At 51.2% G+C, this 10,479-nt stretch overlaps 1 protein-coding gene across 1 annotated transcript in view; it reads right to left on the minus strand.

The window, feature by feature from the left end:
* Nucleotides 1-9,245: 9,245 nt before the first annotated feature.
* Nucleotides 9,246-10,479, minus strand: part of LOC123127770 (uncharacterized) — a gene marked incomplete in the record, with an annotated part of 2,989 nt that continues 1,755 nt past the window's right edge. The window contains 1 exon segment of the mRNA XM_044547605.1: nucleotides 9,246-10,479. Coding sequence (XP_044403540.1) covers nucleotides 9,399-10,479 — 1,081 coding nt within the window.

Raw genomic sequence — 10,479 nt, forward strand, 5'->3', positions numbered from 1 at the left:
ATGATATTGTGGTCAAGTCACGGAAGGGTTCCGACCTGCTGACTGACCTTGCTGAAACCTTTGCCAACCTCAGGAGGTATGATATCAAGCTCAATCCGTCAAAGTGCACGTTCGGAGTTCCAGGTGGGAAGTTACTCGGTTTTCTCGTTTCCGAACGGGGAATCGACGCCAATCCTGAAAAAATTGGTACTATACTCCGGATGAAACGTCCTGTGCGTGTGCATGACGTCCAAAAGCTTACAGGATGCTTGGCCGCTTTAAGTCGATTCATCTCTCGCCTCGGTGAAAAGGCATTGCCTCTTTACCGACTGATGAAGAAGTCCGACAAGTTCGAGTGGACTCCAGAAGCTGATGCAGCGTTTACAGAGCTCAAAGCTCTGCTCTCCACCCGGCCGGTGCTTGCTGCCCCAATCAGCAAGGAGCCTTTGCTGATTTACATTGCAGCCACAGGACAAGTTGTCAGTACAGTACTTACGGTCGAGCGGGAAGAAGAAGGAAAGGCCTTCAAAGTTCAGCGCCCAGTATATTATGTTTCTGAAGTTTTGACTCCTTCAAAGCAAAGATATCCTCATTACCAGAAGCTTGTCTATGGGATTTATATGACCACGAAGAAGGTTGCACATTACTTCTCTGATCATTCCATTACAGTCGTCAGCGACGCTCCACTATCAAAGATTTTGCACAACAGAGATGCAACTGGTCGAGTGGCCAAATGGGCGATTGAACTTCTTCCCCTAGATATCAAGTTTGAGGCAAAGAAAGCTATCAAGTCCCAAGAAATTGCAGATTTCATCGCCGAGTGGATCGAACAGCAACTTCCGACTCAAGTTCACTCGGAGCACTGGACCATGTTCTTCGATGGATCTAAGATGCTGAATGGTTCCGGTGCTGGGGTAGTATTGGTTTCCCCCCGAGGAGATAAGCTCAGATATGTTCTCCAGATTCACTTCGATTCCTCCAATAACGAAGCAGAATATGAAGCACTTTTGTATGGGTTGCGCATGGCCATTTCACTCAGCGTCTGTCGCCTCATGGTCTATGGCGACTCAGATTTGGCGGTTAATCAGGTGATGAAAGAATGGGACGTCAGAAGTCCAGCTATGACTGGTTATTGCAATGCAGTGAGAAAGTTAGAGAAGAAATTCGAGGGGTTAGAGCTTCATCACATCCCCCGACTGAAAAATCAAGCGGCTGATGATTTGGCAAAGATAGGCTCCAAGAGAGAAGCCATCCCCAGCAATGTGTTTTTGGAACACATCCACTCGCCATCAGTCCAAGAAGATCCTTTTACAGATGAAGCCCCGCAGCCAAAGAGTGCCACAGATCCGACTGAAGTTGAAATTCCGGCAGTGGTCGACCTAATCATGGAAGTTTTGGCAGTCACCCCTGACTGGACGATACCGTACATCGCGTATATCCTGAGAAAGGAACTCCCGGAGGACGAAGAAGAGGCTCGACAGATCGTTCGTCGATCCAAGGCCTTTACAGTCATAAAGGGACAGTTGTATAGAGAAAGCGCGACTGGAGTCGGTCAGAAGTGTATAACACCAGAAGAAGGTCAGGTAATCCTTGATGATATCCACTCGGGGACCTATGGTCATCATGCATCCTCTCGGACCATTGTGGCTAAAGCATACCGAGCGGGATTTTACTGGCCAAGAGCGAATGAAATGGCAAAAGAGATAGTCGACAAGTGTGAAGGGTGCCAGTTCTACTCCAACATGTCGCACAAGTCCGCATCAGCCCTGAAGACCATTCCACTCGTCTGGCCCTTCGCTGTTTGGGGACTGGACATGGTTGGCCCATTGAGAACAGGCAGGAGCGGCTTCACACATGTGCTTGTGGCAGTCGACAAGTTTACCAAATGGATTGAAGCTAAGCCTATCAAGAATCTTGATGCTTGCACTGCTATCAGTTTAGTCAGAGAGTTAACGTTCAGATATGGAGTCCCGCATAGCATCATCACCGACAATGGGTCAAACTTTGATTCAGACAAGTTCAGAGCTTTTTGCGCCTCTCAAGGCACATGAGTCGACTATGCATCGGTCGCCCACCCCCAGTCGAATGGACAAGCAGAAAGGGCAAATGGTCTGATTCTCAAAGGACTAAAGCCTCGGCTGATGCGTGATCTCAAGCATGCAGCAGGCGCTTGGGTCGATGAGCTTCCGTCAATTCTGTGGGGATTGAGGACCACCCCGAATCGGTCGACTGGAAGAACTCCGTTTTTTCTAGTTTATTGAGCGGAAGCAGTCCTGCCGAGTGATCTACTTCACAATGCACCCCGAGTCGAGATTTATACCGAAGATGAAGCAGAACAAGCCCGGCAAGACGCAGTCGACCTCCTGGAAGAAGAAAGAGAAATGGCTATGATCCGATCAACCATTTATCAGCAAGACTTGCGTCGATTCCATGCCAGAAATGTGAAGAGTCGAGCCTTCCAAGAAGGAGATTTGGTCCTCCGAGTGGATCAACAGAAACCACACAAGCTCGCTCCTACTTGGGAAGGTCCCTTCATCGTCACCAGAGTCCTCCTCAATGGAGCGTATCACCTTTACAATGTCGATCGCCAGATCGATGAGCCACAAGCTTGGAATGCAGAACTGCTCCGCCCCTTTCACACTTGAATTCTCACTCGGATGAGTTGTAATAAGAAAAACTTCTGTAGTCTATTTATCAAAGACAAGAGTGTTACAAATTTTACTATAATTGTTGTTGCTTTTGTTTGCGTGTGAAATCCCCCAGTGGGTGGCTTAGCTGCGAATCCGTTTCGCCTAAGTTTGTAAAAAAATCCTACCGAGTGGTGAGCCAGACTCCCACTCGGAGGCTTAGCTGCAGCTCAGTGCTCGCCTAAGTGTTTAAAGATCCTACCGAGTGGCGAGCAAGACTCCCACTCGGAGGCTTAGCTGCAGCCCAGTGCTCGCCTAAGTTTGAAAAAATCCTACCAAGTGGAGAGCAGACCTCCCACTCGGGGGCTTAGCTGCAGTCCAGTACTCGCCTAAGTTTGAAAAAATCCTACCGAGTGGAGAGCAGACCTCCCACTCGGGGGCTTAGCTGCAGTCCAGTACTCGCCTAAGTTTGAAAAAATCCTACCGAGTGGAGAGCAGACCTCCCACTCGGGGGCTTTGCTGCAGTCCAGTACTCGCCTAAGTTTGAAAAAATCCTACCGAGTGGAGAGCAGACCTCCCACTCGGGGGCTTAGCTGCAGTCCAGTACTCGCCTAAGTTTTTAAAATCCTACCGAGTGGAGAGCAGACCTTCCACTCAGAGGCTTAGCTGCAGCCCAGTGCTCGCCTAAGTACGGAACACATCCCAATCCGCAAGGACGACGAGGTGCAAATCGACTGCTACCTTCTCCTTCGGAGTTGCACCACAAATACAAAGTTATTTCGAGTGAAGAACAAGTTCCACTCGACAGATAATTCATGAAGATATTCAACGATAAATCAAGTTCAGAGAAGATCCAAAGGTTCTAGACCGCATATCAAAGTACTCGAGCCTCCAGCTCGACAGAGTTTAACGGTTACAAAATCCACTTGGCATTCCGAGGCAAATTTAAAGTGAAGCATAAAAGTTTTTATTCCTCATGCGGAGGACTGGAAGGGGCGACGAACTCGTCCAAGTCGATCCCGTCTGCAATGCGAGTGGTAGCAGCAATGAAAGTCTCCATGAAGTATTGAAAGTTGTGCTTCCTGGTATTGGCAACTTGGATGGCGGCCAACTTTTCTTCTCGCGCCTCCTTGCAGTGGACGCGGACCAGAGACAGAGCAACGTCAGCGCCACATCTAGCAGAAGATTTCTTCCATTCCGCCACTCGACCTGGGACTTCATTCAGTCGAGTCATCAGGGACTCGAGGTCATTCTGAAGCGTCGTCCTAGGCCAGAGCGATGTGTTGATCCGTGACATCGCAACCTTCAACCGAGCAAGATAGTCAACAACGCCGGCAACACGAGATTCCAGTCGGAGCACGTTCATAGCAGCCTCGTCCTTCACTGGAGAATTGATGGGGTCCAAGTCTGTCTCCACTCGACTGGTCTCCTCTTCGAAGTTCTGGCAGAATTCTATAAACACAATTCAAGGATAAGTCAGTGGCTCTACGCAGATTTGGTAACTGCAAGTCAGTCGGGCCGGAGTAATTACCCTCGAGCATGACGAACAGCTTCTTGGCGAGTCCACCGAGATAAGCCTCCAGATCGTTCCTCTTCCCCGCCAGTTCACTTGCCTTGTCAGTCAGAGCTATATTGCCATTCTTCAGACGGCTGACCTCTCGATTAGCCGCGTCGAGAGCAGTTTTCAGCCTGGAGTTTTCCTTTTCAAGAGTACCGACTGAAGCCAGTTTTTCTTTAGCAAGCTTCGTTTTGTTCAGGGCCTCCTTTTGCGCTTCGGCAAGGTCTTGATCCTTCTTCTTCAGAGCTTCCTCCATTTTGTCTGTGAAACATCAAGTGAGATCAACATCGAGGACGGCCAGAAAGAAAGGACAGTCGACAAAAGCTCACCAGCCATACCTTTTGCTTCGTCCCTCGCCTTCTACAAGTTCTCCTAAGCAAGCTTCAAGTCAAGGTTCAGCTGGATCTGTTTGTTCTCCAACTCAGTGTAGCGAGCCACAAGTTTGCGGGATTTCTGCAAAAAATCAGTCGACAGACATCCAAGATAAGTTGCTTACGAGTAACCAAGAGACAATGATGGCGTTTCTAAGACTACAGCCGAATCAAAAACATTCCACAGTAGTCTCGGGGACTACACCCAGTGGGTGCACTCAGCGTGCCCCCACTGGTTCGACCAAAAAAAATCGACTCCCGCAGCCGACCGTGTACAGTTCCATTCGACATGGCCTGACCAGACCGAGTGAAGAAGTTCAGCTAAAGCAACACAACATAAAGACTACACTCGACTGCCAGCAGTCCACCGTAGTCTCGGGGACTACACCCAGTGGGTGCACTTAGCGTGCCCCCACTCATCAAAAAGATTAATAGACACACCCAGTGGGCGTACAGATATAAAGATCTTCGGAAAAGAGATTCTTCAGATAGCATATCCTAACAGAACAAGCGGTGAATCGACTGACCTGGACGTTGCTCTGAAGAGCTGAGCTCGCGTCATAAGCTGCTTGGCTGGCTTCCCGAACCACCTTCACTTGCTCCATCATGATCCCCGCCTGGCGTATAGCCTCTTTAGCGGCATCCACTTGGTCCTCAGGGACGTGGTGTGTGGCAAAAAGCGAAGGCGGATTTGCAGTCGACGTCGAAGGCCGGACACTCGTCAGAGGTTCAGCGAAGGTCACAGAAACCCAAGTGGTATCACCACCCTCCCGGACTGCGGCCTCAGGCATCGGAGTAGTTTGTGGGGTCTTGCCAGCCGGCGCCCTCCTGTTCCTTCGCGCACTCAGCGACACTTCTTCGTCATCATCAGGGAGGTCAATGACATGAGGAAGAGCTACAAGAAAAATCCAATCGACCGGAATTATAAGAAATTGTCAGTCGGCTAAAAGCAGAGCATCAGTAATCGTACCGGGGTTGGAGGTAACAGCGTCTTCCATCTCTTGATCATCGTCCTTGGCGGAGATCTCCGAGGTAGCAGCACTGCAAATTTTGAAAGTCAGTCAGCTTATTCAATGAGTCAACCAAGAGTCCGTCACGTTCGACAAAGGAAAACAAATTCTACTATTACCCAGAAATGGTGGGGACAGTCATCCTCATCTTGGGCAGAGCCTTGGGCGGCTTGGACGGCGTAGCGCGTGGGTGCTTGGGGGATTTTTTTGTCGGCACTGGAGATGAGGTCCGAGGGCGCTTCGACGACTGCTCAACAGGGACAGTCGCCTTACCACGTTCCCGCGCAGGGTCGTGTGTAAGCTTGGATCGCCGTTCCGAGCGAGGAGGTTTGACTTCTTCCTCCTCCTCTTCACTGGAGTCGTCGTCGTCATCCCCCTCTCCTTCGCCGTCAGATTCCCACTCTTCTCCCTCGTCTCCACTTTCGCCTCCGCTCGCCTCTCCTTCCTCGGCCTGCTCCTGTGCTCCATTGGGTGTCGAGTACATCTCAGTAGTGGCCTAGAGGACAACAAACGAGACAAAAGTCAATCGATCCAAAAAGAACAAATAAAGAAAGCAAGATCACAGTCGGAAACGCAAGGTCAGACCTTGTCCACTTCATATGTTTGGTCGAGTGGAGGAATCCTCCTGGCTCCTCGGGGGTTGTCCTTGTTCCCTGTGATACTCGACAGCCACCCTTCCAACATCTCGTCAGTGACCTCCTCTGGGTGAATCCGAGTGGTGTCTTCGAGACCCGAGTACAGCCACATCGGGTGGTCACGAGCCTGAAGCGGTTGGATGCGCCTCCGAAGGAAGACTTCCAACAAGTCCATGCCAGTCACACCCTCGCGGACAAGCTGAACCACTCGACCGACCAGCACCTTGACTTGCGCCTTTTCCTCTGGCGTCACTTTCAGAGAGGCAGGTTTTTGTGCTCGGTTCGGAGAAAAAGGGGGAAGCCCAGTCGACTGTCCTGGGGTCACCTGGTCTTTACAGTAAAACCAAGTCAACTGCCACCCACGGACTGACTCGGGAAAAGTGATAGACGGAAAGGAACTTTTTCCCCTCATCTGGATCGCCAGGCCCCCGCACAGCTGGATCACCTGCGTCCGTTCGTCACTCGACTTGGCCTTCTTGACCGACTGAGAGCGGCAAGTTAAGATGTGCTTGAAGAGTCCCCAATGGGGGCGGCAACCCAAGAAGTTTTCACACAAGGAAACGAAAGCAGCAAGATACACAATAGAATTGGGAGTAAAGTGATGGAGCTGCGCTCCGAAGAAGTTCAAGAAGCTCCGGAAAAAAGGATTAGGAGGCAGAGAGAATCCACGATCGATATGGGTGGCGAGGAGGACGCACTCACCATCAAGAGGCTGGGGTTCGACTTCTTTCCCCGGGAGGCGCGCAGATTCGTGGGGAATGAGTCCCCCCTCGACTAGATCATCGAGATCATCCGGCCGAATCACCGATGGCATCCAGTCGCCCTGGACCCAATCCTAGGGCAGAGCAGTCCTCGAGGAAGATCCACCCCGAGCGGACTTCTTCCCCTTCCCCTGCACCGCCGCCTTCTTCGCGCGCTCCAGAGCCGACGTCTTCTCCTTCACCATCGTCGCCAGCGAAGCTCGAACAGACCTACGACACCAAGGTGGGAGCGGAGGTGGCGGAAGATCTTGTGAAGAAAGGGGGAAAAGTGAAGGCGCACTGTTCGGGGGTCCCGAGCCGGCAGCTTATAAGAGGTCGCTTCCGAGTGGCTGACTGGTAGGCCCAGGAAATCCCGTCAAATCCCGCAACAGGCGCGCGCGCGGTACATGGCGAAAAATGTGGCACGGGGATCGAGGAGCTTCAGTCCTATCCCATCCAATTACTGCGGCCGCCCCCGTCCCGCGCGCTTCCCGAAATTCAAATCCCCCAAAATCCGTGGGCCGCAGAACAACTCATCAAACAGAAGATCCCTTTCACACTGTCACTCGGAACTTCACAAGTAAAGAAATTCACTCGACAAGAGGCCAAGAATGGATCAAGGCGACTGAAAGAAGTTGACGACGTCATCCGTGACAATTGGTCCAAAACAAGACGTTCATATAACATGAAGAACCAGTAGGAAAGATCCCCAACTCCTTCCCCACTCGAACCTCGATCCATTCGGGGGCTAATGATGAAGCTATGTACCTAGGATAGGGGCATGGACCTGTCCTAAGTACCCTACCCAAGGACATCCCTAGAAGAAGTCACCTTTCAATTGACTTGGAGGTATCTCACTCGACAGATTCAAGACACTCGACCACGAAGCAATCACTTGACCAAATTCCAACCACTCGACTGTCAGGAGATCCAAAGTCACCCTGCACGCAAACGGTCAGTCATTAAGTAGCTTTTATGGTCATCATAGCACTTTATTAGGGGCGTTACCAGTAACCCCCAATCTTAATGTACTTTAAACCTTGCATTACTGAGGGCTGGAGGGGTCTGGCGAACTCTATATAAGCCACCCCCCTCCTCAGTATCAAGGGTTCGCACCCCTGTTATTCATACACACGTAATTTAGTCGACCGCCTCCGGGCACCGAGACGTAGGGCTGTTACTTCCTCCGAGAAGGGCCTGAACTCGTAATCCTCGTGTGCTTACAACTCCTCCATAGCTAAGATCTAGCCTCTCCATACATAACCCTGTACATCACTGTCAGAGTTAGAACCACGATAGTCGCCATCCTTGAAGAAAGGAATTTGATGCTTTCGACGCCGTCCATTAGCTTTCATGTGGAAGTACTTAGAATTAGCGTCTCCCTCCTGAAGGTCTCTCACTCTAGCACGATGTCAGAGACGTACTCTCTCCAGGGAAGCGAGAGCTAGGCACTTGCCCTTGAAGAAAGCCTTTAGCTTGTGTTCCTCTTCCGACAAAGATCGAATTTCTTGTGCGCCATCCAAACGCAAAATCAGCTCATTTGCAATCTGAAAGAGGGTGGTCATATAGCTATGTTTCCTTTGACCCCAACTTCTGAGAGCCTTTGCGGTGTGCTGCAGTTTAACACTGAAAATCTTGATGGGATCATTACTGGCGACTTGCTCGCCCCAGGCTATCTTCACCGTATCCATAAAACCGGGCAGCTTAACCCAAAATTTTTCAAAACGAAAGCGACGCTGTCTTGGCCTATCCATAGAGCAAGTCAGAAGAAGGGGGCAGTGGTCTGATATGTTGGAGATGAGCGGTAACAGGTCACTGATGGGGTAAGTGTCTTCCCAGTCACTGTTGAACAACACCTTGTCCAACCTTGCCATTACTGAGCGCTCCTGATCATTACACCAGGTGAATTTCCTCCCCACCAACGGCATGTCATGCAGGCCCAAGGTGTTAATCGTATGTCTGAATTTATTTTCCAGTCTTCTATTGATTCTTCTCGTACTTCGCTCTTCCTCTCCACACACCAGATTGAAGTCACCATTCAGGATCCATGGCAGTTGAACCAGACCCCCAATTTCCACAATCTCCTCCAGAAATCTGACTTTATCCTCATTTTCTTGCGGTCCATAAACAGAAGTAGCCATCCACTCCCTTCCATCCGTCAAAGAAGTGACTTTGATGGTGATAGAGAATTCCTTCTTACACACCGTAGACACACTCAATCTATCAGACCTCCAAGCGATCAAAGTTTGCCAGCTGCTGGTAGAAAGCCGGGCCAAAAGTTTGCCTCACAACCACCGCATCCACCACAACCAACTTAGATTCTTGAACACAAGCAAGGGAAATATTATATGATTGCAGGAACAAACAGATTGAGCTCCGCCTAGCTGGGTTGTTGAGCCCCCTAACATTTCAAACTAACACACACTCTAACATAGCCATTATACTACCTCTGAAGAACCCCAAGAGCAGTACATGACACTACACACCACACAGTTCGACAGCCGCAGGGAGGGAGAAAGCACTAAAGCCCTCATGAGCAGGTTCATCAAAGTCCACTTCATCCGGGGCGAAAAGAGCAGTAATTGCCTTGATATGGTGTGGAGCCAACGGCTTGTCGAACAGCTTCAAGTATTCATCCATCGCTTTCTGTGTCATCTGTTCCTCAGCTTCAATTAAACCCATGCGACGAAGCAACATAGTTTGGGCACGGTGGTAAGGCCCCTTGTTCAAGCCATCGTCATCTTTATTTAGCCGCGCACTCCTGCGAGGGGTGAAGTTCGGTGGTAGAGTCTTTTTGCGTCGCACCAGAGCCGATGCAGCCGGCCTCGGCCCCATGATGGATGGTACGGGGGTGGCACCAATCCCCTCAAGTAGCGTGTCTACAGCCGTTTTTGGACCAAGCACCATGTCCAAATTAGCTTCATGTGCCAGGGGTGGAAGCAGCTTGCTCGGGCTCAACGGGGTTGCAAAAGGCGTGCGCACCGGGCTCGAGCAAGAGGACCTTGACTGTCTAGACTGTTGTGGCAACTTCAGTGCCTTGAGGTGCAGGGACTCAACATCCGACATAGTTTGCAGCATCTCCATAACACCATCAGCTGAGGGAGGCGCCTCCTTTGCTATCTCGACTGGCACAGGGCATACCAGCAGCTGGCGAGGAGGCGTGCCATGCGAGGACGCACACACCAGATTGCCGTCCTCCACCCCGCCCTGTGTACATGCCTCCGATGCGAAGGAGAGCTGGCGCGGCGACACCACTTGGCATAGCGTGACTCGTCCTGATGGAGGCGTCGCGACACAAGCTGTCGAGCCCACAGCCATAGAGGCCACCGACCATGGCAGGACCGGCGTGGCAACACCGGCCGCTGAGCCCACTGCCGTAGTGGCACAACCCGAGCGACAATGTGTGCCACCCGCTGAAGCGGTATCCCTGCCGTGTTGATGTCGTGCATCCACTGTGGGCGTGTGAGCTGCCAAGCCCATTGCTGAAGATGCATCGCTGAGAGGCCCCTGCGCAGCCTCCGTGAGCACACCGTCCACAGGGCCCACGACCGTATCCCCT

The sequence above is a fragment of the Triticum aestivum genome, chromosome 6A (assembly GCF_018294505.1).
Source record: "Triticum aestivum cultivar Chinese Spring chromosome 6A, IWGSC CS RefSeq v2.1, whole genome shotgun sequence".
NCBI lineage: Eukaryota > Viridiplantae > Streptophyta > Magnoliopsida > Poales > Poaceae > Triticum > Triticum aestivum.